The following is a 27,575-nucleotide window of genomic DNA, read 5'->3' as shown; positions in this document are numbered from 1 at the left end:
TTAGTGGAAAAATATCATCAAAATACAAGGACGTTTCTTTGGATCAAACTTGAAAATTATTTGACCGAATAATTTCCTAATATAAACGAAGAATTTCTCAGCATTTTCTTGCAATTTAGTTTTCTATCGAAAGGTACTAGAACGTTGACAAAAACAGCGACGTTTTCTTGAAATCTTACAGTTTTGTCGCTTATTCTCCTTATTCCAAGTTACCACTACTGCGAGTTAGTGAAAGATATTGTTATAGCAAGGAGAACGTTCTTTTGATTCAAATAAAAGAGTCCTCGTATCGTCCATTTACATTTTCAGATTTGTTTCAAAGTTTATTGACACAGTGACATCGGTATGCTGCCGCATGCAATGTACTTTCATCCGCCGCACAATTTTGCAAGGTAAGTGTGTAAGTGGAAAATGCGACGGCGCTTGAAGAAACAAAAAAACGTAGTTTCACGTGTGTCGTTGGCAACGCTTGAAAAATACAAGACGTTGATTCACGTTCCCTGGTGTAAATGTGTTAATACAATCACGATATCTCATATCCAATAGCATCGAAATTTCAACAAATTTTACTCCACTCGCATAACATATCTGTAAAAGTTTTCCACGAGATGTATGTAAATACACACATTGAATCGCTGTACATACAACTTTACATAATCTTCGATTCCAATTTCCCATGGAAATATCATTTTCCGCATGTTTCATGCGTATACGTAAAACTTTACATATTTCCAGGAGAAATTCTTAAGATTATTTTACTCGGGTTGGGCGTCGCTCTTAATTAACGCCTCTATGCCGATTAGACCACTTCTAATAATCACGATACCGCTGACACTCCGTATTTCACGTTTTTAATGATCCCATAAAAACTTGTTCCCTCGTTGGCACCGAGGAATTTTCAAAGAAGGCAGAAGAGAAAGATAAAAGAAAGTCGTGGCAAAGGGAGAAAGAGGAGACAAGAAGCATCCGATGATCGTAGTACGTGTCACCCAATCAACCGGTTGCCCCCGGCGTGGCGAATTAATATAATTTATGAAAATGAGCCCCACCGTCGATAGCCCCTTGATTCTCGCTGGCATTCGAAAGCCTCGATTCGAGGGGCTCGGTCGTGTATACAGGAATTCCGCATCTAACTTTCTCGGATCGTTCCAGGATTTTTCTTCCTTCGATCGTCTATTTTGCCTCCATCTTTTTCCCTTCTCTCGATTGAATTGGTTAAATTACTTTAACGGTCCAACTAATTAACGCACGATTTCTAAATAAATGGAAATTATAATTGAAGGAATAAAAGTTAAGCAGTTCGTGGATCTGCATTCTGCATAATATCGAATATCTCCGAAGCAAAATAAAAAAAAAGGAAAGAAAAGGGCAAAATTGCGAAGATCGTATTTTGTACTTTGGGATTTAATCTCTCTACAATCCTGCGATCTTCACAGTTTGATCTTCTTTTTATTTCAGCAAACAGAAAGGATTAGTAAAATTTAAAATGACGTTTTAAGAAGACACCGAATGTATAGAACGTATAAAGGAGAAATTTTGCGTATCTAATAGATTTCTATCCTACAAACTGGAACAAAACTCGAAGTTATAATGAGAAATTTATCTTGAACACAGTTTTTGTTTTGTAGAACATGTCGATCAAAGTCTATCGCGGCTATGGCAATACCATGAAACAAAGGGTTAATAAATATACATATGCCGATAATTTCACGTACCGCTAACTCGAGATAATCACTGCTTAAGAGAACTTTTCTTTGGAATATTCAAAGGAACAATCATGACGTCAGGTTATCACGCGACTTCGCCGGAAACGCGTAATTTTTCCTGCTACTTAGTGTTCGATAGCAGCCGAGTAATGAATAACAGAACAAAGAAAACTTGTACTTTCAGATCAGCGATTGTTCCTAGTATTATATCAAGATATACTATATACACACATAAGATTATACGGTTCCGGTATTTAAACGCACGCTTACGTCCATTAGTCTGTTTCGCTCGCGAATCCAGCCACGAATCTCGCGCGTTTCGCAATTAGCACCGGGTGTCTGGAACGAAAGGGAACGAACTGGTGGATGGAATCGGACACCGGTACGATTCGCGAATCTGCATTGCAGATTTCGACCACTTTCGTCTCGATCGTGCGACTCGTTTTACGCCGTTCCCTATGTTTTGCTCGAATTCGAGCAACGGAAACGAATATAGAACTAAATTGCGATAATGGAATATATCTCCATGGCAGTTTGCATATAACGAATCTTTTCTTCTTTTCTTTTTCCTTTTTATGTAACTGTTATATTGAAATCATCCAAGGAAAATAGAAATTCTACACTAAGGTGGTTTCTGATAACGTTTTCGTGGAAAATAACTGGTGCAAGTTAGCGATTCATAATAAAGAGGAGGTTGCTCGTTCTACTCTTATCAGTGGAATTTATTGCTTCCGAAGTGTCGCAAACATAATACGAAACACGCAGTGGCTGGCTGGCTGTTGCATAAATTTTCGGACGATTCATTGCGACCCACGGAAAATGGACAAAGCTTTGCTTCACTTAACGAAATGTGGCTAATTGAGAGAAGAAATTTGAGCCGAAGTTTACTGAATTCTAAAATCTGCAGTGCTTGGTAATCGAATGAAAATCACAAGGAAAAATATCTTTCTTGTAATTACAATAATATTTCATAAATGATAAATTATTCTTGGCTGTGCAAGTCATTATTAAATAAGCAAGCTATCAGTTATATATTACTGTTCATAAATATTAAGATATCTGCTGATCTTGCACACGGCGTAATAATTTACCTAGGTCATGAAGGAAATGATTAATCGAGCATTATCTATTAATAAATGTAACGATCTTTACATATGAAATTCGTAAGTGTGAAATTCGAAAATGTGTTTCAGATTCTTTCAGCTAAAAATTACTATATATCGTAAGGATGCGATCGAGTTAAATTAGAGCGAACGATGAAGAACAAGATGACATGATTTTGTACTTGAGGAGGTTCCGCTCATGGTCGTCGCGTAGCGCGTTTCAAGGCCGAGGATAACTACGCAGAGTGAAAGAGCGAAAGTCAGGGTCCTGGTGACAAGGTGCCACCACCCGACAATAATTCACAATGATCGTATCGAACGAAACACGTACTCGATATCAAACGGTCGATTTGACTTGTTTCCAGAGTGCAGCGAAATAGAACAGAACCGCCTTATCTTCCGCATAAATTTTCTTTATCAACTAGACGTTCTCCTAGCGTTGAAACAGAAATATTGTTGCTTAAGGTTGTTCCAACATGCTAATTTATGAAGGCTAAATGAATTTGGATTAGAAAGAATTATCGATTTCGGTTTTACTCTTGGAGGACGTTTTTCACAATTTTTCTACGTTACCAAATATGTATATACAAAATGCAAGAGATATGGAAATATTCGAGGGAAAAGTCTCTAAATATCATTGCTTTGATTATAAAAATAATATATTCTAAAATGATATGAAACATTTTTTTCACTTACCGAAACGATTGCTCGTCGATACTGTTTCCGGCTCTGAAACACGAACAAAAAGAACTTTTATAAATACATTTTAAATGGAAAATAAATTTTTCAGAAATTAAAAATACACGCGAACCTTAATAAAATATTCGAAAGCCTACATCGATCATTTCAATTTGAACCGAAACGAGAGGTTATAAAATAATACATAGAAAGAAACGTCATCGAAGCGAATCTTTCGAAGAGGTCTCGAAAGGAGTTGGAACGATCGCTAGAGGGTTAGAGGCAGAGAAACGACTATGAAATGGCATTAATTATTTCGTTCCATAGAACGGGAGAGCGGTGCCGTGCGCGAAACGCGCAGTAGAGGCACGACGAGCGCAACGAGGCGACGAGTTCGAAATTTAATTGGCCATAAAGAAACAATCATTATGCAACTCTCGGATCTCGCTTAAGTGGTTCGTGTCGCGAGAGCCAGCTTCCTACTTACCGCTAAACGAACCGTGCATCGATAACCATCGATAAATCTGGAGATGCACTTTGTGCTCTCGCAAACGGGCGACAACGGCACAAGCGTTCTACCCAAACCTATACATATAGCTGTGTTCGTCTCTTCCTCTATGTCTCTCTCCGTCGTTCCTTTTCATCCCTTTCATCCATGTGTTTCTATATATACGTAGAAGCACGCGTATCTACACGTGTATATCGGTACAATACTGGCATGTTAGGCCAAAGGAGATCCTCTGTACTCTATACTACTCTATAGACAAGGCAGAACGTTTGTCTCTGCGTTTCGCGACATTATTAATTGCATCATTATCCCGCATCCGACTGTAACCCAAACAAATGCTAATCGGCCATAAGTCCTGGCCATTAAGCTTTGTATAGACTAATACGAGCTAAAGCTCGAACAACGTCTTTCTCCTATTATCGACGTCAGATCGATTTAAGATGTATGACACGAGCTTCGAGCGTGAACGAAACGAAACAAAACGCGGGAGAATTACATAGTTTCTGGCCGGATTTGTTGCGTTTGCCACGCGGTCGATACTCGATGAAACGGAGTGTGTGGCAGCATCGAGCCGCGGCATCGAGATTTCAATAATAAATTCCCGTGCACGCGTCGCGAATAAAAATCGACGCGGTCACTTTGTGCCGGGCTTTTTTTCCACACGCTGATTTCGCTTCCATTGAAAGAAAGGGAGAGAGAGAGAGAGAGAGAGAGAGAGAGAGAGAGAGAGAGAGAGAGATATTTATTGGCACTCGATGCGCTGCGAATATCCGCAGACTCCTGCGCCACATCGAAGCCGTAAAGACGAATCTACGTTAACGATCGGGATAGCTAAGAGTCGTCGAACTATCTTCATTATTTTATACGGCTTTTTAAAAGCAATTTGTGTAGCTATGTAAATTCGCAAATGGAGTTTGCAATTACGTGCAGTTGGATTTACGATTGGCCGATCCGTCGATTGTAACACAGCGTTATCAATAAGGCTATTATCCTATCGTCGGGATAATTATAAACTGAATTCAACCCGTCGAATCCGCTTTCTTCGTTCGTTTTCCTTTTGAACCCTAGCCTATTGAGGAAGCGCAGGAAAAATTGAAACGTGACTCGCTAGCATGATAATTAACGCAACACGGCCTGAATCGTCCGCTTTCGCGTATTCACCGGTCGCTTTCATTTCTATAGATACAAATAATCCATTGAAAGGTGTCTTTTTGTTTCGATTCCTCGCCGAGACCGATTCAATCTTCTGTCTTCTACGAAGATCGCGTGGAAATCGAGCGATTCAACGGCTCATAGGACTCGCCAGATACCCCGCCTTCCGTCGCTTTTCTTCATTTTCGAAACAACTAGCTACTTTTTTTTTTATAAAAATGCTTTTTTATAAATTGAAATGATTTGTAAAATATTAGGAGAAAAATCTTCACATAGATATCTCGTCCATATAAATTTCCAGATCAGCTTCAAATCCAGATCAGTTTCCAAGATCAAGACAATCCTGACGTCTCATAACAGCGTTAGTGAAATTTTTAAACGTTTTATATAAAACACGTACAATATATGTACATGTCTATAAAAGTTTTCTACAACAACTATTTAAATATTCATTTCGTGAGTCAGGCGAAGTGACTTTAGATATCCTGTGCTATTGTCTTAAATGAAATCGATGCGTGTAAACTCGTGACGCAACATCCATTTTTTCATCGTATAAATCGCGACACAAAGTGTCTTGGAAACGGCGCGTCGTCTCTGCATCGCGACCCTTCCTCTCTCCTCGTCCATACATAACAGCCATTTATATTTCCGTCTTTCGTGTAAGTAGCTTTATTCGAAAAAGCACATTAGACGACCACGTCGCATCCTCTTTCGAATTGGACCGGATCCAAATACGAGAATCATCTCTTCTGCGCGCGGCTTACGTCCCAACGGATATAACGTGGTACAGTGGAAATTTGTGACCTTGGCATTTAGCGTCGTCCCTCGCGATTCGTTCCACGTGATCCACGTTCGTCATCTCTATCGATTTTAGCTGATACTTATCCTTGTTTTTGAGTGATTGCGCATTTGATAAATATCGTTTCATACTATCTTATCGTCTGTCCTCTGGGATAAAGTTAATCATCGTTAGAATGATGATCGTAATTATAGAAATACTGCGCAGATCAGTTTCACTCATTACTACCATAAGGAATATTTTATAATATTTTCGCATATTCTGTTCATCGTTGTCCTTATGACTTTTCCATAAATGCAGAGACACCCGCAACCTAATTATCATAATCCGAGAATCCAATAAATATTTTTACATCTTACATCATCGATTACTTTCTAGTAAGCGATGTGTCATTCGTTTTATCACATCGACGGGATAATCCGTAAGGCAGCTATCAACTGAAAAATCGGAATAAAAATGAAAGAAACGGAGAAGAAGAAATTAAGGAGAAAAATGCGAAAGACGTATGAATGTAAGCGACGAATGGCCATACACGGTGGACATAAGTCCGCTGCAATCGCCTCTCGAATCAGCCTCGGTCATGATTAATTTATACCCGGAGACGAATGTAAATTCATTATAACCATAAAGTATAGCTAATTGGAAGCGTAAATCTTAAGAGGATGGACGGTTCGCAATTACGATCAAAAAGAGAGGCGAACGAACGTCCGGGGGAACTATCAAAAGGTAGTGAACTGCGCGCGCGGCATTTACGAGGGCTTTTCAAAAAATTCAGCCCGCACAGCTCCCGCTGCGTCGTCTGCAACAGGCCAAACGTACGGTTATTCCGTCCGCTTAATGTTAAAGGGGGCATTAATGTATAATTTACATTCGGCCAATTAAAGGCCAATTAGATACGAAGCGTTTCACTCGCGGAAGGGGGATGCCATAAAATGGCGTGTGTGTACGCCCTTTTGGAACACCGTCGCGTCGTGGCTCCGCATCAACCGGTGCCACGCTTTGATGTCGACCTTTCTCGAAAAAATTATCCACCGGTCGCCTTGTTACTATGTAAATACCCCCTCCCCTTTTTTACCTCTTGCTCTTTTTCTCTCCTGTTCAACCCCGTCTCTCTTATTTTTTCTTTTTTTTTTTTGTACATTTCAAACGTTACCAAACGTTATCGTTGTCCGGTCGTTCCTTCGGCAACGTTTTGCTCTCTCGAATAAATTTATACGTGCCATCGCGCGGATTTCACAGACCAGAGGGGGACCAGATGAAAAAAGAGCGCGCAGGGTATCGGGAGAAGGGGAGAAGGGCCGAATAATTAAATTGTAGCAATGCAGCTGCTGGACTGCGCTGTAAAACTGTGCCGCGAAAAATAACGACGTATCCGAATTGCAAATCCGCTACTCGCGACCGCGCCATATCGCCGACTCGCGTTATCGCGTTTTCAGCCTGTAACGCGGGTTCGATGGATCGAGATGCGAGTCGCTGTTAGGGAACTGTTGCTCGTTCGCTGCTGCAACGCTATAAATGAACCAGTGCTTGCATTTAAGTAACATGCTAAATCGATAAGTTCTCGTTACGGGACAACTTTGTCGAAATCTTTGGTGCTCTGTACGAAAGTGAAACTTAGGCACGGAAATTCGTGTATCAGAGATGTCGTATTGGAGATGTTAATATTTAAACAGTCCTCCGATTTCTATGGCACACATAAATCGGCAATTTAGATAAATCTACAATTAAGTCATAAAATTTGAAAACTTTCTGCCAAATATACGTGTAAGAAACTTTTCTTCCCTCCAAATCACTGATAGTCTAAATCCGCAAATTTCTGCGACTAAGGTACGAAATTTCAAAGTTTGATTTTAATACTTTATATCGTGTATTATTAATTCAAATAAACACAAGAAATTCTTTTTTTGTAATATTTGAAAATATTGAATATAATATATAATAATAAAACATTCATAATTTTTTATATGTAATTGCAAAATACTCGAAGAATCTGATATTGTAAATCGTAAGTAGTAAATCTGGATTCACTTTGTAGTAGAATCTAGATTCACATATATAGTATAGTTTTTAGTTAGTATAGTTTCACCGATAATATTCAATCAAGGAAGAGAAAATCCTGCCCATGCTTTATCCACGAAGAAACATATAATATCACGTCAACCATCATTAAAACGCCAAGAAAATATTCTTTTTCCACATCAGCATCAGACATCGCGATCAACGCATCGTTTGCGGAAAATCAATTTCCATAAATCGAGACGTCCGTGGATACGGTTTCGGGATGGATTCGAGTCTAGCAGCAGCTTTACAACGGTAAATTAATTCACCCTGGTAAAAGTTACGCGGCGGCGCAATCGTGGGAATGTAAATAAGAAGAATGACCGCGCGAGGATGGACGCTTTTATTCATGGCCGGGAACTGTTTAAGCGACTAACTGTACAAATGAGAGAAACAGGAATGAAAACGCGGATAAGGCGACCAGCGTGGCGAGCGTAGAAGAGGAGGGGATGTAAAAAAGGCGTCCTCCAACGCCGGCGTACCGTGGAAACCTGTCCTTAATTGATAGGAAATTCCTTGGAGCGCGAGTACCTGCCAGATTTTTCAATGTCCGTAACAGGTTGAAACTGGATACTTGGCGACGATTTGTAATCCACGCGTCTCAACCCTGTATCCTCGTCAGCTTAGCGACCAATCGCTCCAACGTCCATGCACGGATTCGTTCTCGCGTTATTTCTTTTCTCGTGTATACGATAAATCGCGGCCGACTTCGACTCACCGACGATTTTCTTCCCTTTGCGTGTGGTATCGCTGCCTCGTTGTCAATCGCGATCTACAACGTGTGAAACGCCATTGCGAGGTTTCGCGCGTTTTTCATCGACAACGCGGTGATTACCGGACGCGACTGTACTATATGCAGCTTTTTGCTGCTGGAGTATGTAGGTAGTTCTATTAGAGACTCGAGGAGCTGTTGATGATACAGGGGACGAGCTTCTTTTTGTGAATTTTCCATTAGGAGACGGATAGCCTGCGTGGTTCGATGCATCGCGAGTAAGTCCCTGAATATTTTAATAAGAGCACGACAAATTTGCATTCGTATTAAGATTTTTTTAGTGACTCCAGTTTGAGGTTTATTTATAGCTTGTTAAATGCTTGTGGTGAAAAAATAGCGGCGGGTTATCGCGTGCAACGTGCAACCTGTCGACCATAGAAGTTTGAAATAAATTTGGGATGGTAAAGAAATAGCAAATATTGATTGAGACGGATAATATTGTGAAAAATATCTTGGAACTTCTGAAAAGAATGACGTTACACGTATATGGTTTTGTGTAGCTACATTACTACCCTAACGAGCTTTATTCATATACGACTAGAAGATATTTGTTTACCACTAAATTTGATAGTACAATTTCTCCGAAGCCTAACCACAATACGAACATTACAGAGAGACAAGAAGGAGCCACAGCCAGGTGATCACACGGCACAGTGTTGGCGATTGCTTCGACAGATAATTTTTCGTCGTGGCGAAAGTAGGGCCAACGTGTCGGTAAAACGCGCGCCCGTGCGCACGCGAGCTTTCCAACGCGACGCGCTGTTGGCAACGCACGCGGAACAGCCATAAATTTATCAGGAACGCGAGAGTCCACGCGATATCGGGTTAATTCCCGGGCGGTACGACACGGCGCCATGCTTACGTAGGTGCGTGCGCAATTAACGACAGAGAGGCGAGTATAATGAAGACCGGTCGAGTACTGTCCAGGAACAGCTGCGAACGAAGGCGAACAGTGGGTTGCCGTGTCGGCCTGAGAGAGACGAGAAAGACCAGTTCATTAGCGACACTGGCTAAGGCCTGCCTCGGAGACATCTGTTTTATTTATTCCCTTATTTTTCACCTTATCCGTCTCTGCTCGCCCCCTCTCCTCTCTTTCTGTATCTACGAACATAGGTGGCTACACGAACCATGCACTTGTATGTTTAACGATTTTGATCAACCAATGACGATATCTAGCTTAGGACAATTATAGAAGCCAGGTGGAAAGTCTGTCAGATGTTGAGGTATTTGATAATCCTTGCTAAGTGATAGAAATGAAGGAACTTTCTTATTTCTGAAATTTTCAAATCCTTGTTTGATTCGTTCGAAATCAGATTATGTGTGTCATACAGCGAAATCTACACCTTATAATCTAAACTTGAGATATTGGAACATTCCAGATATTAATTTCATTTACATTTAATGAGAAATAGTTTGTCGTTATTTCATTATTCTCGAAAATGAATACCCTGAAATTTAGCTCTGTCTCATAGTAACCAATGTCAACTCGGTTAAGAAAGAATATTATTTTCAAAACGAAGAACAAAGTGAGTATTTTGAGTTCAAGCGAGTTTACGATCAGAAATATCAGGACATTAAAATGTCTACTCCTAATGGGGAATCGTTTACTTCGAGATCAGTCTCGAATGGATTAAATCGATCGTAGCGTTATCTGATACAAGATAAAGGGAACAAATGACACCTGTTAAGAGACACTCGAATATCGATGCAAATCCAAGTTAAATGAAATGTAGGAAATGCAAGTTAAACGTAGAAAGTATCGCGAATAGGCTCGCGGGAGACAAATTTCCCAGGCGTTGGTCCTTTCCCGGTGGATGGCGACCACAAAACCGCCAATTTTCCCGATCGTCGTTCTCGTACAGAGAGGCGGGTGTAGGCCAGCCTGGCAAGCAGACAGGAGTATACGGAAGAGCGGGCGAGCGAGCGAGCTAGCGAGAGCACGTCGAGCTGCCGAGCGACAACAGGTTGAATTAATTGACAAAGATAGCATTTTCCGCGTCGACGTGGCTACCTAAACGCAAATATTCGATTGCGCCCCGCTGGTTCTAGGGTCAGCCTCGGTAGCCAGAGGACAGGGAGGAGGCAGCAGGGTGGATCAGAACGGCGTAGAGAGATAGAAGCGATGCTGGATGGAGGTGGAAGCTAGGTGAACACGCTAGGTGGATGGTCAGGGGTGGGCCCGCGGTTCGGTTGATCGAACACATTTTAATCAATTCCATTAGTCCGGCCTGTAACCGTCCACACGGATATTTGACGGTGCTCGTGATGGTAGCCCGAGTGTGCTGGGCTGTTTGGGTGCGCGTGCTCGCTTCTCTTCTCTTGCACGATATCTATGTGTGCCTCTATGTATTACGCGTATGTGTAGCACCATGTGAAAGCGTATGTGTGCGTGGTGTGTTGGCAGCAGGTAGAGAGACCGATAGGTAACCGTACGGTCCCGGCCGGTTTACGAACGGCGAGGGCGTCGGTCGTTGGTTCGCCAGCGACGTCATCGTTTCGGTTTACACGCGCCAATCATCGGCCGACTAATTGGTCGGTACTCCGCGACCGATTCCGCGCTCCATCGATTCCACGCGCCCGCACCCACTGACACCACACCCCTGTCCAAATCACGCGCGTTTTCCCTGAGAATATATCGCGATTAATGGCGTTACCACGACGCGCATCTACCGATCGCCAACTCACCCTTCATAGCGTCCCTTCTCTTCGTAGCTTTTAGATGGACGTCGACATCTCTATCGATGTTTACACTGTTACAAGTTATTACCCTATCGCTACAGGGGATGAGCGTACATGATTTATTCCTAATTTTTTGGTATACAATACATACATTTATTCTTTTCCTTTCTCTATTTTTATATATTCGATAGCAATATCTTGGATACGGTATGAATATCGTATAATATAGTGAAAATGTAGACTATTCGTAGAATAAACACGTTAGTACGCGTGTTGCCTAATCATCGCGATCTCGCCGCGCGGACCATGGTAAACGTGAATATGTTCTAAATTAGATACACGATGGAATATATCTACCGTAACTTGAGCCTTCATTAGGTACTTGTTTGTTAAACGTTGGTAAACCAATATGTCGTTAATGAGTCGATATCTGGCGATGAATACACGGGAAAAGGAACAAACACGTGCTACGCGTACTCTTCAGAACACCAAGCTTCGAAACGTGCAACGAACAACAGAAAGCATGGACGTTGTATAAGATGTATACATATTATCGAACTCGAAGAACTCTGGCATTGGTCAGACGTTGAAAGTTCCGATCGTAAAGACAGGATATAAAATGCAAGTGAATAAAAGTCGACTTCTCTACGATCGATTCGACCAAGTAGGAAGAAAACAAAAGAAGAAAAAATAAGATTAATCCCGTTGACGTAGAATAGTTCTGGAGGTAAATGGTAACAAAGCTGATAGAACGTAAAAATTTTCATACGTCGATTCCGGCCAGCGAGTACGATTGATCTTATCGCGGAACGATAGCTCTAAAAACGTAAATTGGATCTATTCAAAATTTCATTTTTCCGACCCGCCGTAAAAACGGCGGATAAATTGAACCACTAAAAAGTATTCCTATATGTTATCGTTTCGCGTTTTACAAGTCCACCGTCCCATGGTGTAAGCTTATTACGCGGATTCGCCGCGCGACCCGACCACAAGTATCATCGAGCAGGATCCATGAGAGAATACGGACTGGTCGAGTCACGGTGCCCAGCTACCTATTTCTAGATATTTACGTTCGATTATTGCTGCAATTGAAACCAGCTGCCGTGATACAGACTCACATTTCGCTTTAGCACTCTTGACACGCGGCGCAGGGTGCAACGAATTTTGATTGACGCAAATGAATAGGTATCAACGTAGCTTATTTGTTAGATAAATGCGGAGAGAACTTTGTATCGTTGAAACCAGATATCTGAAGAAATTTAAAGTGACTGTGATAGAGTAATCCAAATTACTGAATTTCTAAGTTTTTAGAATCAATTTTTAAATTTCTAAATCTTCTTCAGCCTTCAATTTTCCATCTTTGAAACACTTAACTCGCAGTTTATTGATCTTCATAACGAATAATAACAGATATATGAAAGTTCTTGGCAATAAAGATACGAGAGTGTTAACGATCAGTTTTTCACATCTGTCCGTAACATATTCCGCATCACTTCTTCGCCTTCGCGATAATTACTTTGATGTCAATTTCAGTGTACGGTCAAAGTAACCACCGGCTCACGAGAATTCGTGATATTTGCCTTTTAATTACACGCCAGTCAGCCACATCGAACGCGCCATTGTAAAATATATATAATATATCGTCATGGAGAGTTTTTATTGAGTATCGAGAGTACATGGAGAGTATTTACAATTAACCGAGTAAAACAGTCGAGGTTAACCTTTTAGGCTAATATGACATATAGGGATACGAACCGCACTGCTTTACCGCAACGGTGGTTCCGCATACACGCGTCTGCTTTGTGCAACATGATGGAAACTTTACGTTACACGTTCGTTACACATTATCTATTGATGGCCGGGCAAGCTAAATGAACTGACGGTTCATCGGTGAACGGCGGCGTCGGCCCAGCTTCCAACGTAATAGAGGGAATATTAGGGATTTATTCGTGCTGCGGTGATCCACGAAAATTCGTCAACGAAAGTGACCGTGAATCTCTTTCGATTAATCGATCGCTATTAAATAGCAAAGTCCTTTGGAATTGATCTTAATTGAAAACTATGTAATTAGAGTCAATTCCACTAAGTGAAATATTAATACTTGAATTAATGACATTAGCATTTTTATGGGTTTAAAAGAATCTTTATCTTATCCTAATACGTAAGGAATATACAAAGAATGTTCTGTAATAAATTTTGTTGAAAAATTATGGTACAATACGTTTCTATCTATTCGTGCCTATTAGCTTTCTAATGCTATGATAATAATAATACAACGATTACTTATTGACACATATTACAATTTTTATTCACGATTTTGTAATTAAATTATATCTTGTCAAAAGTAGGTAAGTGTCTGGATACTTTTGAGCCACAACTTTGGTTTTGTTCAACAAAATTTTTGTCCGACAAAAGGTATCCGACGTAAATTTCGTTAAAGGGGACGAAGAAGTTGGAACTGTGTTTCGGAGTTGAGAGTGTGCGTCACGTCGCAACACTAGTTAATATTTTTGCTGGCCGCTTCAAAGAGGCCGCGGCATGTAAATCCTTCTATTGTGTCTAATCAAATTATTTGTCGGTGTTTCGTAACCTTTGATTCGGACGATCGCTTGATTCAGAAACACGTGCATGAATTACATACTTATACACTGTCTTTGTTTCTCCCATGTTCTTTCTTCTCTTTATTTTATATATATATATATGTAGATTATATATATATGTATTTTACGAGTTGCCTTTGTGGTCCCATAACCGCATTCGCGTTCCCGGCGACCGTGATTTAATATGGAAATACCAGAACATGCTATAAAACTGATCTTCTGTTACTGCAGAGACTTCACTCTCGTTCTTGATATTCTATATAAAACTGCAAATAATACCGGCTGTTTCTGGAACCACCTATCAAACGCGTTTCCTTTTTTCCATCGCTTGTAAAAATGAGGCTTTTCATTCGTATTCATTTCCCGCTCGGACCCCAATAAAATTCTAATTAACCGCGTTCTCTAGAATTAACGTTAGTCTGCTCCTTTTTTCCATCAACCTTCCGACTGTTTGCCGCAATTATGTGGATTTAATTCAATTTTTCGTAGATTTTCTTTCTTTCTCTCGCTACTTAAAATTCGTGTAAATATTGAAAATGCTTCTTTTATCAAACGAAATTAACTCTGTACTTGTAATTTATTGCGGTTTCCATTTGTTCTTATTTGATTTTAAATTTCCGGCAAATCACTAGGAACAATTCTAATAGAATATCACAAGGCAAAATATGATAAGTAATAATTTTGTTATTATTCTACCTGAAAATTAAGTATCTATCATTTAAGATATGATAACCAATACTTTTGACAAAGATATCGATTATTTGTTGATTTCATTATAACATGATATGTACTGCTCCTAGTTGCTAGATTCTCATTAATTCTATGCTAGTGTTCATGCTAGTGTTCCAAATCGGCCAATGATACTTAAAAGCTGTAGCCCATATTTTAGTAACCAATTTTTTTTTTTTTTTTTTTAGAATATGATTAATACGTAACTAAATAAAGTAATTTCAAATTGCACGTTTTTCCTGTATATTTTACAAATAGGATAAAGTCGCACCTTTATAACCTTTATCTTCGTGGCTAAATATACGGACGGAAACAAATACACACACCGCACGTTATTTTAAAAGCGAGACAAATATTTTGTTACAATTGAGGCAGTAAAAATGGGAATTCGTATTTTTAATATCGCTCGGCTAATATTTACTTAACACCTAAAATATAAAAATACATAGGAGAAAAACATCAGGTTTGCGCGCTAAAAGATACTAAATTCCACTATTCCATAACGGAACACTTAAACATCCTGTCGAAAATCGTAACATCCGTATTTTTTATTCACTATATAAAAATCAACCAGCAAAATCTTTAAAATCATATTTCCAATAAACAATATCATATTCTTCGCCAATAAAATACTTCATATATATAAATACTTCCTTTGTGAAATAAATTCCTATCCTTCCTGGAATAAAAATTCCGCATACCCTCTCACGTCAAACAACAATTCCAAAACCATCGCCCCAAAATCGTAACATCCACATTTTTTATTTACCAACAAAAACTCGGGATATTCCGGCGACTACACAAAACCATATCGGTGGTTTCCGTGGAAGACACAGGAAATAATTGAAAATACGTCCAACCTGAACGCGTACAGCTATAGAAGAGAGGTAAGAGAAACGTACGAGTCCGCGAGGCAATGGACGCCAGTCGAGGCCTAATTTATATGTTAATTCAACGAACAAACGATTCCCGGAATGGCTTCAGGTAACACTGGATCGGACTCGATCTCGTTCGTTTCTCGTCCGCCCTTCGTTATCGATCCCCGAACGAGAAGTTCCGCCGCGGACTGATGAGATACACGTATGCGCCGACCGGCACATGGGAAATTCTGGTAATCCGGTAATCATTACTTGTAGGACACCACTCAGACATGCATAGAACCAACCCGGCCTATGGGGTTGGTCGAGGGTAAAAATGACGGCGGTCGCATGACTCCGCCACGATCCGTAACGCGCCACGCGTGCTTGTTTTCTATCGATTTTTTTGTTCGACTCGTGGCTGCCGAGTCGAGGATCGGTTATTCGAAAAAAAATTTCTTCCTGTTTCTCTTCTTTTTTTCTCTATTTCTACCTTTTTTGGTTTAGCTTGGTCGGTTCGGTTAGCGACGCCATGGAGATCAGGATAGAACAGTGCGGGACGATACTTTGACGTCGCCAGCCTCGCTCTCGCGAGTTTTGCTACACTGGAAACAAATTTTCACCGTTGTTGTTTTATAACGGCGGATTTCGCACCGTCGTCGCGTTTGTCCGTATCCAGCTTTCCGTTGTACTCCCTTCGCTCACTGATTTTTTTTTTTTTTTTTGTATTTTTTTCAGATCTTTCTAATTTTTTTTGCTGCCGTGCCAACGTGTTTTACATGGTTAGAAAAATCTGTATTTCTGGTGACAAAGAATGTTGATGTTACTGCATATGTTTATATATATAAAATCTCTTATTATATCTTATTCTATATATATATATATAGTTACATTATACCATATATTATATGTATTATACATATTTTATTTTTTACTTTATATTTAGTTATATTATATTCATATATATATCGTAGAGAAAACGTTATATATACATAGGTTAAAACGTGGATCGTTAGCGTTTCAAAGCTGACAGGCAGCGATGCGGCTGCAACAGCTTTCGTCGCAAGGAAATCCCTAATTTTGCTGTTCGTGCGATCACGCGGATAAAGGATGAATATATTAATAGTGGTGGGTTCGATCAGAAATTGGGACAGTAAACGGTAATAACTCGGAAATTACAATGGCGGCCGAATAGGATTATAAATTTAAATCACGGATCATATAGTAATTAATTTCGAATTACGTCTGCCGTGTACGCGCACCGTAAGCCCGTCGACTAAATTAATTTGTAATTAGCAATTACGCTCGTGTTTGCCGTTAACGAACGGATTAATCATTAATTGCGCGTAATTTAACAAATAAAATCGTTCGATCGGCCGCCCCCGTAGGTCTCGTTAACCTCCATAAACACGGACGAGTCAAATGAAGAGAAAAGATGGCCGTTCTTAATTCTGCATTATACCGTTACCAACCGAACGTATCCCCAACTGACCCACGTACGATCCATTCCTCATAGCAGCCACTGTTTTAGAAAGGCCTATTACGAGCCTGACACGGCCACCATCGTCAATCCTTGATGAGAACGACATTTGGCTTTAACAGTTGTTTCTGCCATGGTACGACACATGACTCGGAAAAGAGTTATTACCATTAATTTCTGTCCTTCTCGTTGTACGTGATCTGCCATCCCGTTTCGTCCACGCACGTTTTTTTTTTTTTTTTCTTTTAACATCGAATATCGTTCACATCGTGTGTATAATAATTGTAGGTGATTGATAAATTGAAATGAACGAACGAGCAACAACAACAATGACAAAGCGTGAGATAAGGAAACGTATGAATAAGGGGGGAAAGAAAAAACATTCGGAATGTTCACGCCAGTGGTGAAATTTAAATTGGAATAATTCTGCTAATTAAATGGAAAAAGTTTCGGGAGCGGAGCGTAAGGGAAGGGATACCGTTGGTCGTAAACTGTGTACGCTATATTGGAGAATAAGTCGTAAAGACGAAAGAGATGCGAACGAAATAGAGAATTTCGATGCGTTACTTGCTCGTGTAAGGTGCGTCCCTGTTAGTGAACATGTTGACGAACATTGTTCGCAAACATGTTACAGCTGCTTGTTGATTTTTCGCGAACGTGCTTGTAACAAATTGACGAACAATTCCCGAATACCAAGAAATGGAGTGGTGTCCCTGCGAACCTCTCCAGATATTTAGATTTCCAAGCACCGTGCATGCACCAGGACACGAGTGAGAAATGGGTAGCGCGAGTGACATAAAATAGGCAGAGTGAAGTAAAGCAGTATATAGCGATTCACATTTAATATTCGGTACTATGATGTCGAAAATATCATATTATTGAATATATTTGTTTATGATAGAGTTTCTATTGTTATTATTAAAGCGAACATTATTGTTGATAAAAGATTTACATTATTCATTTAGTGCATATATCTTTTTAAATAACAAACGATAAATTAAGTATCAACAGTTATTGTTAAATATATGATAATATAATTTAATATAAATTAAATACTGTTATCGCTTATTATTTAAGGAAGTATGTGTATTAAATAAATAAAGCAAATGCTTTTATCAACAACGATATTCATTTTAATATATTAAATAAGAAACACAATCAATTCTTTTACGTTACTACAAACATACACCATGAAATTCAAGTGTGCTTTTCTTCTTTGCTCGTCTGGCGAAAACTTCGTTCTGTAGGCGAACCAATCACGAACAGCTTGTGAACAGCCGAAGGATAGCGTAGAACATATGAAAATAATTAAACGCTCCGGTCCAGTTCTTCTCGAACAGTTTCACGAACAGAGAATTTTTAAGCCATACTGTTTGTAAACCTGATCACGAACTCCAATGTGGATACAGCGTAATATACCGTGCCGTGACGCATGATGGTGAGGAAATGTTTGACTATTTTCCTCGCTAGTGTTGCCTTTTTTCTTTTATTTCATTCGCTTATTTTCTATTCAATTTCCTCAATACAATACGAGCCGTGAACAAGGGTACGTATTCAGTTGCGAGCAATAATGAAAATATGTAATAATAATGATATCATAAATGTCATAAATCTGGTGCGTATAAAGTTTGATTTGTATTACAGACAGTGATATTCGATGCATTGAATTTTTCGAGATTCAATTACAATAACGAACGCCGGTGCACACGCCGGCCGCTACGGAAAAAGCTTGTGTAATTGGGATGATTAATTTTTAATCGATGCCACGCACGCGCGCCCGCCCACCCACGTGTGTACGTGTATACATGTTCGCGCTCTCCTGTTTATGTATTGGTTGCATTGTTTTTCCGCATCATCACGGCTACACGCTTCAATTAGCGTTGATTATTTTTCCGCGGGACGTGACGCTTTTTATCAGTTTATTAATATTTTTTAAAGTTGTTTTCGACGTACGTTTAACGATATTCTCGGCCTATAGATTTTCGATATTTCGGCTAAATACGCCGAGTGATACCGTGCCGCGCGAAATTAAAACGAATTCGTTGAATGTCCGCTCGCTCTAGCGCCGGTGTATATAAACCGATGGTTGTTTTTAAATATTAAATTCCTCTATTCTTTACACTGTTAACGTATTTACGAGAGTTGAATCGCTTAATTACCATTTCCCTTCGGAATACCGTGTCTAGAATGGAAAACAAGTTTAACGCGAAAACTTTTCTTTATCAGAGCGATCCGTTGGAAGAATCGACGGATGAGAAACGAAACGATTTAAGACGACGCCGGGTCAAAGATAGGAGACAAACTCATTTATCGATGTGTCCATTTGTAAACGGAAACAGCCAGCAGAAGAATCGAGAAAAGTTGCCACGAAAAGATAGTGGAAACCTGAGTTTCTTCTATACGACGAATCGTTAGCACAAAAGCGGAAGGTTTCATCGACGTCTCAAAATGTTTGCCAACCTCGAAACCTTCTTCTTTTTCGAAAATCCCTTGCGATCGTATTCTTTCGGTGATAAACTACCCTAAGGTACCCTTGTCGGCCAAAAAATCGCTCCCCACCATGATTCGACCATAGGGGAAAAAGGAGGATAAGGGGTGTTGGTTGCGCCGGTATGGTAGGTGCCAGTACTACCGGCACCTAATCAAGCAATAACTATTTGTCAGTTCCCCGGGCAACCTAAATCCAAGCTAATTCGACATCCGTGTCGGACACAGATTCGCTATCGGGTATCTCTTTCTATCTGGACGACAGCATATTCGCATTAGCCAGCCCCGCAACCCACGCTCGATCGACTCTCTCGACCACCGTCAGCAGTCTCTCTCTCCTTCTCTCTCTCCTTCTCTCCTTCCCTTTCCGATGTTACCCTCCTCTGGTACTCCTTCTACCATCAGGACTCTCATTCACTCGAATCCACCCCCTCCTTCCTCTCACCCTCCCGGTTCTCTCACGATCTTGTCCCCGTTCTCGCTCACCCTCGTCCATTTTCCGCTGTTTCTTACTCCGTCTATCGGCCGTGTTTCTCCCGTGGCCCGTTCTCGCGTTGTCCCCATCGTGGCCTCCACTCTTCCCTGTATCTCTTCCCGGTTGATCCCCGCTGCCTCTCCACGTTGATCTCTCGTCGCTGTCGACTAAGTACGCCATATACCCACGTGCATCACACCATAGGACCAGATCTCGACACGATTAGGGCGGTACTCAATTCGACGTTTCGTCGATTCGGTCCCTCTTTCTTTCCCAAACGATCGCCGCCTTCATACAGCGAAATTCGCTGCGTTTTTCCTGGAGACGGACCAGAACCAAAAGAGCCACCGTAAATGCGACAACCCTTTTCGTGTGAGCCAGAAACTGCCACTCCGTGAAATTTCGTCCCGTAGCCTGCTACGACCACACCGCTTCCAATGGCTTCGATTCGACCCTCCTTTTCCTTTTTCCTTCTTCACCTTCCTCCGCTTCTTTTCCTTTCCTTTTATTTCTATCTCCTTCTTTTTCTTCTAATGCATTTAATTAATTTTATTCCGCCAGGCCCTCGTGATTTTACCCAGCTTCTAATTTTCCGTCTACCTTCGTAGAATCAGGAAATGTCCAGCTCTCGTCGAAGATTTTCATCGAGCGAACGCGCCGTACAGTCAGCGTAACGTTATTATTTACAACGTTGACGAATTTCCGTCTGGACCGGTGACTGAAAAATCGCTGTTTGCTTTCATTAAAACAGCCCGAAAGGCGTGTAAATACATCGTCGCGAGCGCACAAAATTAGAATTTATAATTTCGCCTCTACGATTTGTCTGCGTATTTTCCTCCATCCCTTTTCTCTCTTCCTCGTCCGTCTTTTTCGCTCTGTTTTATTTCGTTTCGGCTAATATAATTCAGCTGCCTCCAATCAACTTGCTACCCGCGAATTACGCGACGAAGAACGATTTGTAAACGTTGGAATTCATTTTTCGCGTTAAAGAGACGACACGGCGCGTTGTTTCTGCGGTTATTTTGTACTCTCCGTCCCTTTGTGACATCATTTTTTTTCGATCATACAACGTATGGCTAACAGCAACGGGAAATAAAACGAGCAGTTTGAAACTTAATCAGCAACGCGTCGGCAGCGACGTAAACGCTCGAACCGCCAGCGGTATAATTAGGAAGAAATATTATTTACAACACTATTAAAGTTCATTGAAGAGCGGCGTGGCCGTGTTAAACGGCAAACATTCGAGTCGCTGCTCGTCTGCTGTATTCGCCAACGAAAATAACAAAATTCCCCACCCTTTATTCGCGCGGGATCGTATTATTTCACTTCGTCGAATGAAATTCCTCTGATGGCGAAAAACAGTTTCCCTTCTCATCCCTGTTCCGTCCTCTTATTTCTACATCGACCATTGTAACGTTTTCGAGAATGTAATTCGTTACCAGCCGGGGGAATTTCATGACGGATTTTAAACTTGCCATTCGGTATTCCGGCGATGTCTCGATTACGAAACGGAACTGCGCGAACGTCCTTCGTAAACTACAGATTGAAAACTTCAACGACGCGGATGCTATTGTAAGATAAAAGACGATGCTGAAGTGCAACGGTGTTAATTTTATCTTGTCTCATTGTAATAATCTAGTTTCTTTTCGTGTCTAATATCTTTTGTCTCTACATTTTTTTCTAAAACGGAAAAATATGATAAATCGTATTTCATATTTTTCAGTCGGCGACAATTTCTAAGATTCGGTATACTGTCGATCAATTCTACGTTACCAAAATTCTCATTTCATTCTGTCTAGAACTATCTATGTATTTGTATTGCAACAAATCCATATAGAGAAAATTCCATTACACGACAAATGTACCAACCCGCGTGAAACGTTCAAACACCGGAACCGATCGTTGGGAAAAGCCAGAAGCAAAAATAGAAATAAAGATGGAAGCAAAATATATCGAATTAAGAAGAACATTGACAGGTGTGTTTCCAAGAAAACCACTTGTTAAGGACTCGATGCAACGAAGACGACGAGCAGAAGGAAATAAAAGAACGGGAGCATGAAGGGTATTACAACTATCGTCGAAGACTATCGCTCAATTAGCACCGGGTATCCGGCGGTTATCTCGAAACGCACGCGAATCACGCTGGACCCCTGTTCGCGAATTAAGGATTCGTCGAATGTAACTTCCTGTACGAGACGCGTTTAATCCCCGAGTGGACGGGAATGACGTGTTTTACGAGTCGGTTGTTAACGTTTTCAGTTACAAAACCGGATCCGTGTTTGTTCCTCTGCCTACAGATTAATCGAAATCCATTCTCGTTTCTCGGCGTCGCTGAATGCCCGGGTAGGCCACGTCGATATATACAGGGTGTGCTGCTGTTAATGGTACTCGTTTCAAGAATGGACTCTACAGAGAACAATGGCCACGTAGTTTTTGCGTTAAACGTCCCTTCTAACAGCCTCGACTAGCATAATCACGTACAATTGGCTTGCAAGTGGATTCTCTATTCTTTCGTTTAATTCTTCTGTTTTTGTAGCTCGGATGCTGAGTTTAGGGGATGAAGTAATTCGATGATAATTTAGTGAAATCATATTATTCTTCTTATGTATTATTTTTATCATTATAATTTATTTACCGAGGAATTGTCTTTATGTCGTTTTCCAAGCCAGGTCATTGTTCTAAACATACCACGCAAATTCTATTATACCTCCGGTTTAACATCCGCATTTCCGGCACGTTTACCAGCGAACGTATCTGTATGTATGATTTTCTACGAATCTGTCTGTGACTTCCAAATCCATCTATCCACTAAAAAATAGCTGTCACCAGTAACAGAAGCACCTTGTACCTGATACCACACATGCTCTATCTATCTATCGCACGATAAAATCAAACGACTCGACGATATCGTAACGAAAGCAAACATTTTTCTTCGATTAAAAGATGACTGGTCGCGATACTTGCTGCCAACGTTTCGATGTTTGTGCACCCTTTCTTCGCGAGAAGAAAGCTCGATAGAAGGGTTGGCGAGGGGAGGGACGAAGATAGATTTCCCTCCGATATCGTCCAAAAATGTGCACCGGATAATGGGTTGGCGGTCGGATGGTCGAGAAGAAAAAAACGAGAAACCAGGGGGAAAAAAGAAATGCCCGAGCGGAATTCAGAAGCGATATATCAAGGCTGCTGGAGAGTCGAGTGGCTTGCCAGGGAAAGTTGCATTTATTTCGCGTGCTAGCGCACTCATTGGCCTGCGAGGGACCGAGTGAAATGGACGTTGCAAAATGACCGTTCGACCAGCCTAGCTGGAGCCGGAAAACTCCTGAAGAGACGCGGGATTATCGCGATCGTTAATCATTCGAGCTTCGTCGTGTTGCGCGATACCTCATCGATGGAATTCTTCTCCAAGCAAAAGTGGAAGGGTAAAAGGTGGAATGTGGAAGGGGCAGAGACATTCTCGCAGGTGGTACACGTGCGTAAATGTCGAATCTCGAACGCGTTAGAAAGGCCTTGAAGGCAGATCGGTTTTGAACGCGCGGCTGTGGCGAACGAGAACGAGAATTCGGTGAGATACATGTGTCCAGATAGGCACACCATCCAAAACGAGATACATTGCTAGCTCCCTAATGAACGTCTTTATCGAATTAATTTATCATTCGCCTTTAATTCCTGTCGCGTAGCGGGCGCGCGAGAAACGAGGAAGGAGAGGGAAAGGGGAGAGGAAAGAACGAGTTACGCAGGACGACTGGCGGAACGGTAAACTCGCTACGCGATAGGAAACGAGGGAGATAAAGAGAGAGAAACCGTGGAATCGAACGAGTTCCGGGGCGACTTTGCGCCGCTGTTCGCAGCTCTTGTTCGCTGCGCCGGCCATTTTCTATTGCGAAAACCAATTAACTCTAATTATCGATATCCCGGGCATTAGCGGTAGCGGCGCGGCGCGGCGCGGCGCGCGGTGCACTACACGAGCCTGCTGTCTCATCGATGGCAATTAAAACGCGATCGAACCGTCCCTGAAATTGAAAAGCAATGGAAGATGGGAAACCGTGGGAGGCAGAGGCGATCCGAGGATCAAATGTCGTTTATCTGGCACAACGTATGCCTCTGTCTATACGTACTTTCTCAAGATGAATTCGATACTTTCCCTCGAAAGGAAGAAAATCGTAACGCGATCGAGGATCCACGATTCGAACGAAGAATATACGAGGCAACGAAACGGTGCTTGGAGCAGATGTATGCACGAACGAATATAAATAGACGGCTACCTACGTAGACGTCCGTGGATGTCCTGGGTGGGTTCAATTAAGCCCCCATTACACTTTTACACGGGGCCGCATTAAAGCTCGCAGCTGGTCGCGAAGTCAGATATTATTTATCGGTTGACTTACGCCGAGCTCATTTGCCCGGCAAAACGACCAGCCGAAGAAAAACGAGCGCCGAGCACTTACGAGGCCGCGGCACCGCGATACCATTGGTCGATCTCGGTTAAATCTCGAAGGTGATTGGCCGTGGGTGCCGAGTTGGAAAGTTCGTCTCACGAAACGGCCGGGGCCACCACCGCCACGACCACAGATGATAGAATATCTTATTAGTCGGACAATGGGCAATCAGAGACGCCATACAGCCTCTCTGTTAGCGGTCCAGTCTCTCTGTCCGTTCGGTGCACGTCTGTTTGTCCTGCACACGCGGTTCGTGCCTATTCAAGGTCGCCTGGATCGGACTTCACGGATCTCTATCTCTCTCTTCTTCTTCCTCGCTCGTGCATTGATACAACCTCGTCGGGCCATCTTCTCGAATCGACGCCCGTAAGAACAATAAATATTACCGAGAGGTCGCGATGAATCTTCGATTCGAATAAAAGGGACGGACACTTTTATTGGATCGCGACCTCGTTTGCCAATGACGTTTTCTCTCTTTCTCTCCCTCTGTTCGGAAACTTTAATTCGTTGAATAAATTAGTACGTGGTATAGTTGCCTTTCTAAAAACTGATCCCGGGATTCACTCGCGGATTGAATGGAAGAGACAGTTTTAAAGTTTAAACATCTTAGATGCGACCCTTTCTAAAACTCGATTGTTCGGTTTGAGCGAATGAATCTTGAAACGGCATTCATAGAACTGTCCATTAAGCTTTGTTCGTTGAGGAAATCAGATTCCTAGTATTTCTAGCAAGTAAATCATTCCGGTTTTCCGATAACGAGCTAATTTGATTCGCGACAAATACCATCGGACAATGTCTCCTGAATTACACAACGACGAAAGGGATGCTTCGAACGTTCCGAAATCGATACCGGAAAGGGTGCCGCGCGATCGTTATCAGTCGCATCTCGGCGAGAAAAAAATTTCGTCGAACGGGACAGCCGGTATAGCAAGCGTACAAGCGATTGGTGTTGGGATAACAAGGCGTTACGCGGATTGTTTCGCAGACAGCAACTGTTTGTTCGAGCTCGCCATTATTCCCCGGTCGAAAACGGTCAGAAACGCCGCGATTCCGTCCTTCTCGCGACATCATGCAATTTTTTTGCGCCCGATACATATCTCATCGTCGCCCCGTAGTACGCGCAAAATAATTTCTCGCAGCCAGCCATCGCGGAAATCTGTGGGCTGAATAAATATAAAAAAAAAAGAGAAAAGAATGGAGAACAGAAAAACATACGCGCTGCAAGATTGCCTGCACGCGCGAAAACCTCGCTATAGTTTATCTAAACACGTATCGCGTTTTGGTCGCCTCGCTGAGGACACAAATTTGTTTGCGGAAAGTGAGCCACTTCTTGGCTCACTTGGAAATTTCCGAATTTTGGAAATTTGGATTTCACGTTTTCACTTCGTCTTAGGCCATTGTTACAGTGGATATGTGGATTCTGTCGAACTATCGTTCTGGCAAACGAAGCAACTGGAGATCGAAAATCGACATTCTCATAAGAATCTACTTATATATTTTATTGCTTTGACGCATTCGTCAGCGCACTCATTTACTCGCAAGTAGAAACAAAATGCTTATCTTCGGTTACAACCGACATTACCATAAAGCCTCTTTATCCCCATTAAATTTCACATTACCCCAACTTGCCACAGGATACACGCATCGCCTAGAACAAATTTCTCCATCGAAAATCACCCTACGCTAAAACCTTTCCAATCTCCCATCGCAATTCGCACTCGTGTCACTCGCAGTTCCATCTCAGGGGCAGATAACCGCATCAACATCCCAGGCAAGTGGCCAGAAGAGAATCAGTCCGAATCGTCATCAGATAGTCCAGTTTCCTCTTGAACCTAGCCGCGAATCTTGATAATTGAGGTGACTCGGATGACCGTCGAGGGTCGAGAACGAAAGATACCATACCAGAAAAAAAAGGAAAAAAAAGAGAGGCAGAAGAAAGAAAAGAGCAGATGGAGGGAAATAGGGACAGATCGTTTAGATTTTCGAAAAGCCAACGAGAAATCCCTGTGTTGAAGATGATGATCGAGATAAGGAAACGTTCGACGCGAGAGTCGCGGAGAATTACACGTGCATATCCCTATGTATATTGGATCGGCCTGGAAAGCGCGTATCCGCCGAGATCCGAGCACAATCGTGGCCAATAACGATAACTCGACGCGAAGAAGTCCGAGATCGAGCGATTTACTCGCACGGTGAAGAATCTTCTCGGGTTCAGAGGGCAGCGCCCTTGCTGCGCGTTAACTCTCCCCCGCTGGGCGCACCGACATGCGATGCTACGGGGTTGATGAATGGATTGGCCGTCTCGTGCGGGAAGGCCAGAGAAGTTCGGAAGCGGACGAGATCTCTCGCTGGCCATTGGGAATCGTACCGTGAGCGATCGAGTATTAGTGGAAGACGACAAGCGCGCCGATCGCGGTCCAGCCGATCGAACGTCCAATGAATCTTTTCCTACAACAGCTTATACAAATATACGGGGAATTTCAAAAAGGGTGCAAAATTTAGTAACGATAGTTTAAGGCCGGTTTTTTAAATTTTGTCATTGGTAGATTGCGAATTCTTATGTAAATCCATATTTTCATGAATAGGATTAAGGAAGTAGAACTTGATTAGAGATTCGTTTCGCTCGTTAAATATTATAAGGAGAAGTTTACATTGGAAGTTTTATATATTTTTATGATTCTTACGAATGAATAAAAATCTGCAGTAGCGCAGCGTGTCTCTTTAATATGACATAACTGTCTTATAATCGTCTATGCAATTTATATTTTGTAGTGAAGAATCCTCCTCGAGATTCATCGTAAAATTCCTTTGACAACAGGTTATAATGTAAGCTCATCGACGATTTACGTAAGATTAACGTCAGTTAAAAACGACATTCTACCTACGTAAGTCTTAAGTAGATTTTATCTGAAACATTTAATCCAAACTCAATCCCATTAACAACAAAATCTTGACGAGATAAGAATAATTTAATATTATCTACGGTCATATAAAACTCGAAGCTTCATATTTTCGTTGATTACGCTAAAAAAATGCAAAGGCAGAAACGGGGGGGG

At 41.5% G+C, this 27,575-nt stretch overlaps 1 protein-coding gene across 1 annotated transcript in view; it reads right to left on the bottom strand.

Annotated features, from left to right (window-relative positions):
* The window catches only part of LOC105681001, a 250,790-nt gene that overhangs the window by 28,335 nt on the left and 194,880 nt on the right, over positions 1–27,575 (bottom strand). The window contains exon 6 of the mRNA XM_033321777.1: positions 3,506–3,538. Within this exon, the coding sequence (XP_033177668.1) occupies positions 3,506–3,538 (33 nt within the window). The remainder of the gene's footprint in view (positions 1–3,505; positions 3,539–27,575) is intronic.

The sequence above is a fragment of the Bombus impatiens genome, unplaced genomic scaffold, assembly GCF_000188095.3.
Source record: "Bombus impatiens unplaced genomic scaffold, BIMP_2.2 scf_0491, whole genome shotgun sequence".
In the NCBI taxonomy this organism is placed as follows: Eukaryota; Metazoa; Arthropoda; class Insecta; order Hymenoptera; family Apidae; genus Bombus; species Bombus impatiens.
This window is presented reverse-complemented; position numbering and strand designations above follow the sequence as displayed.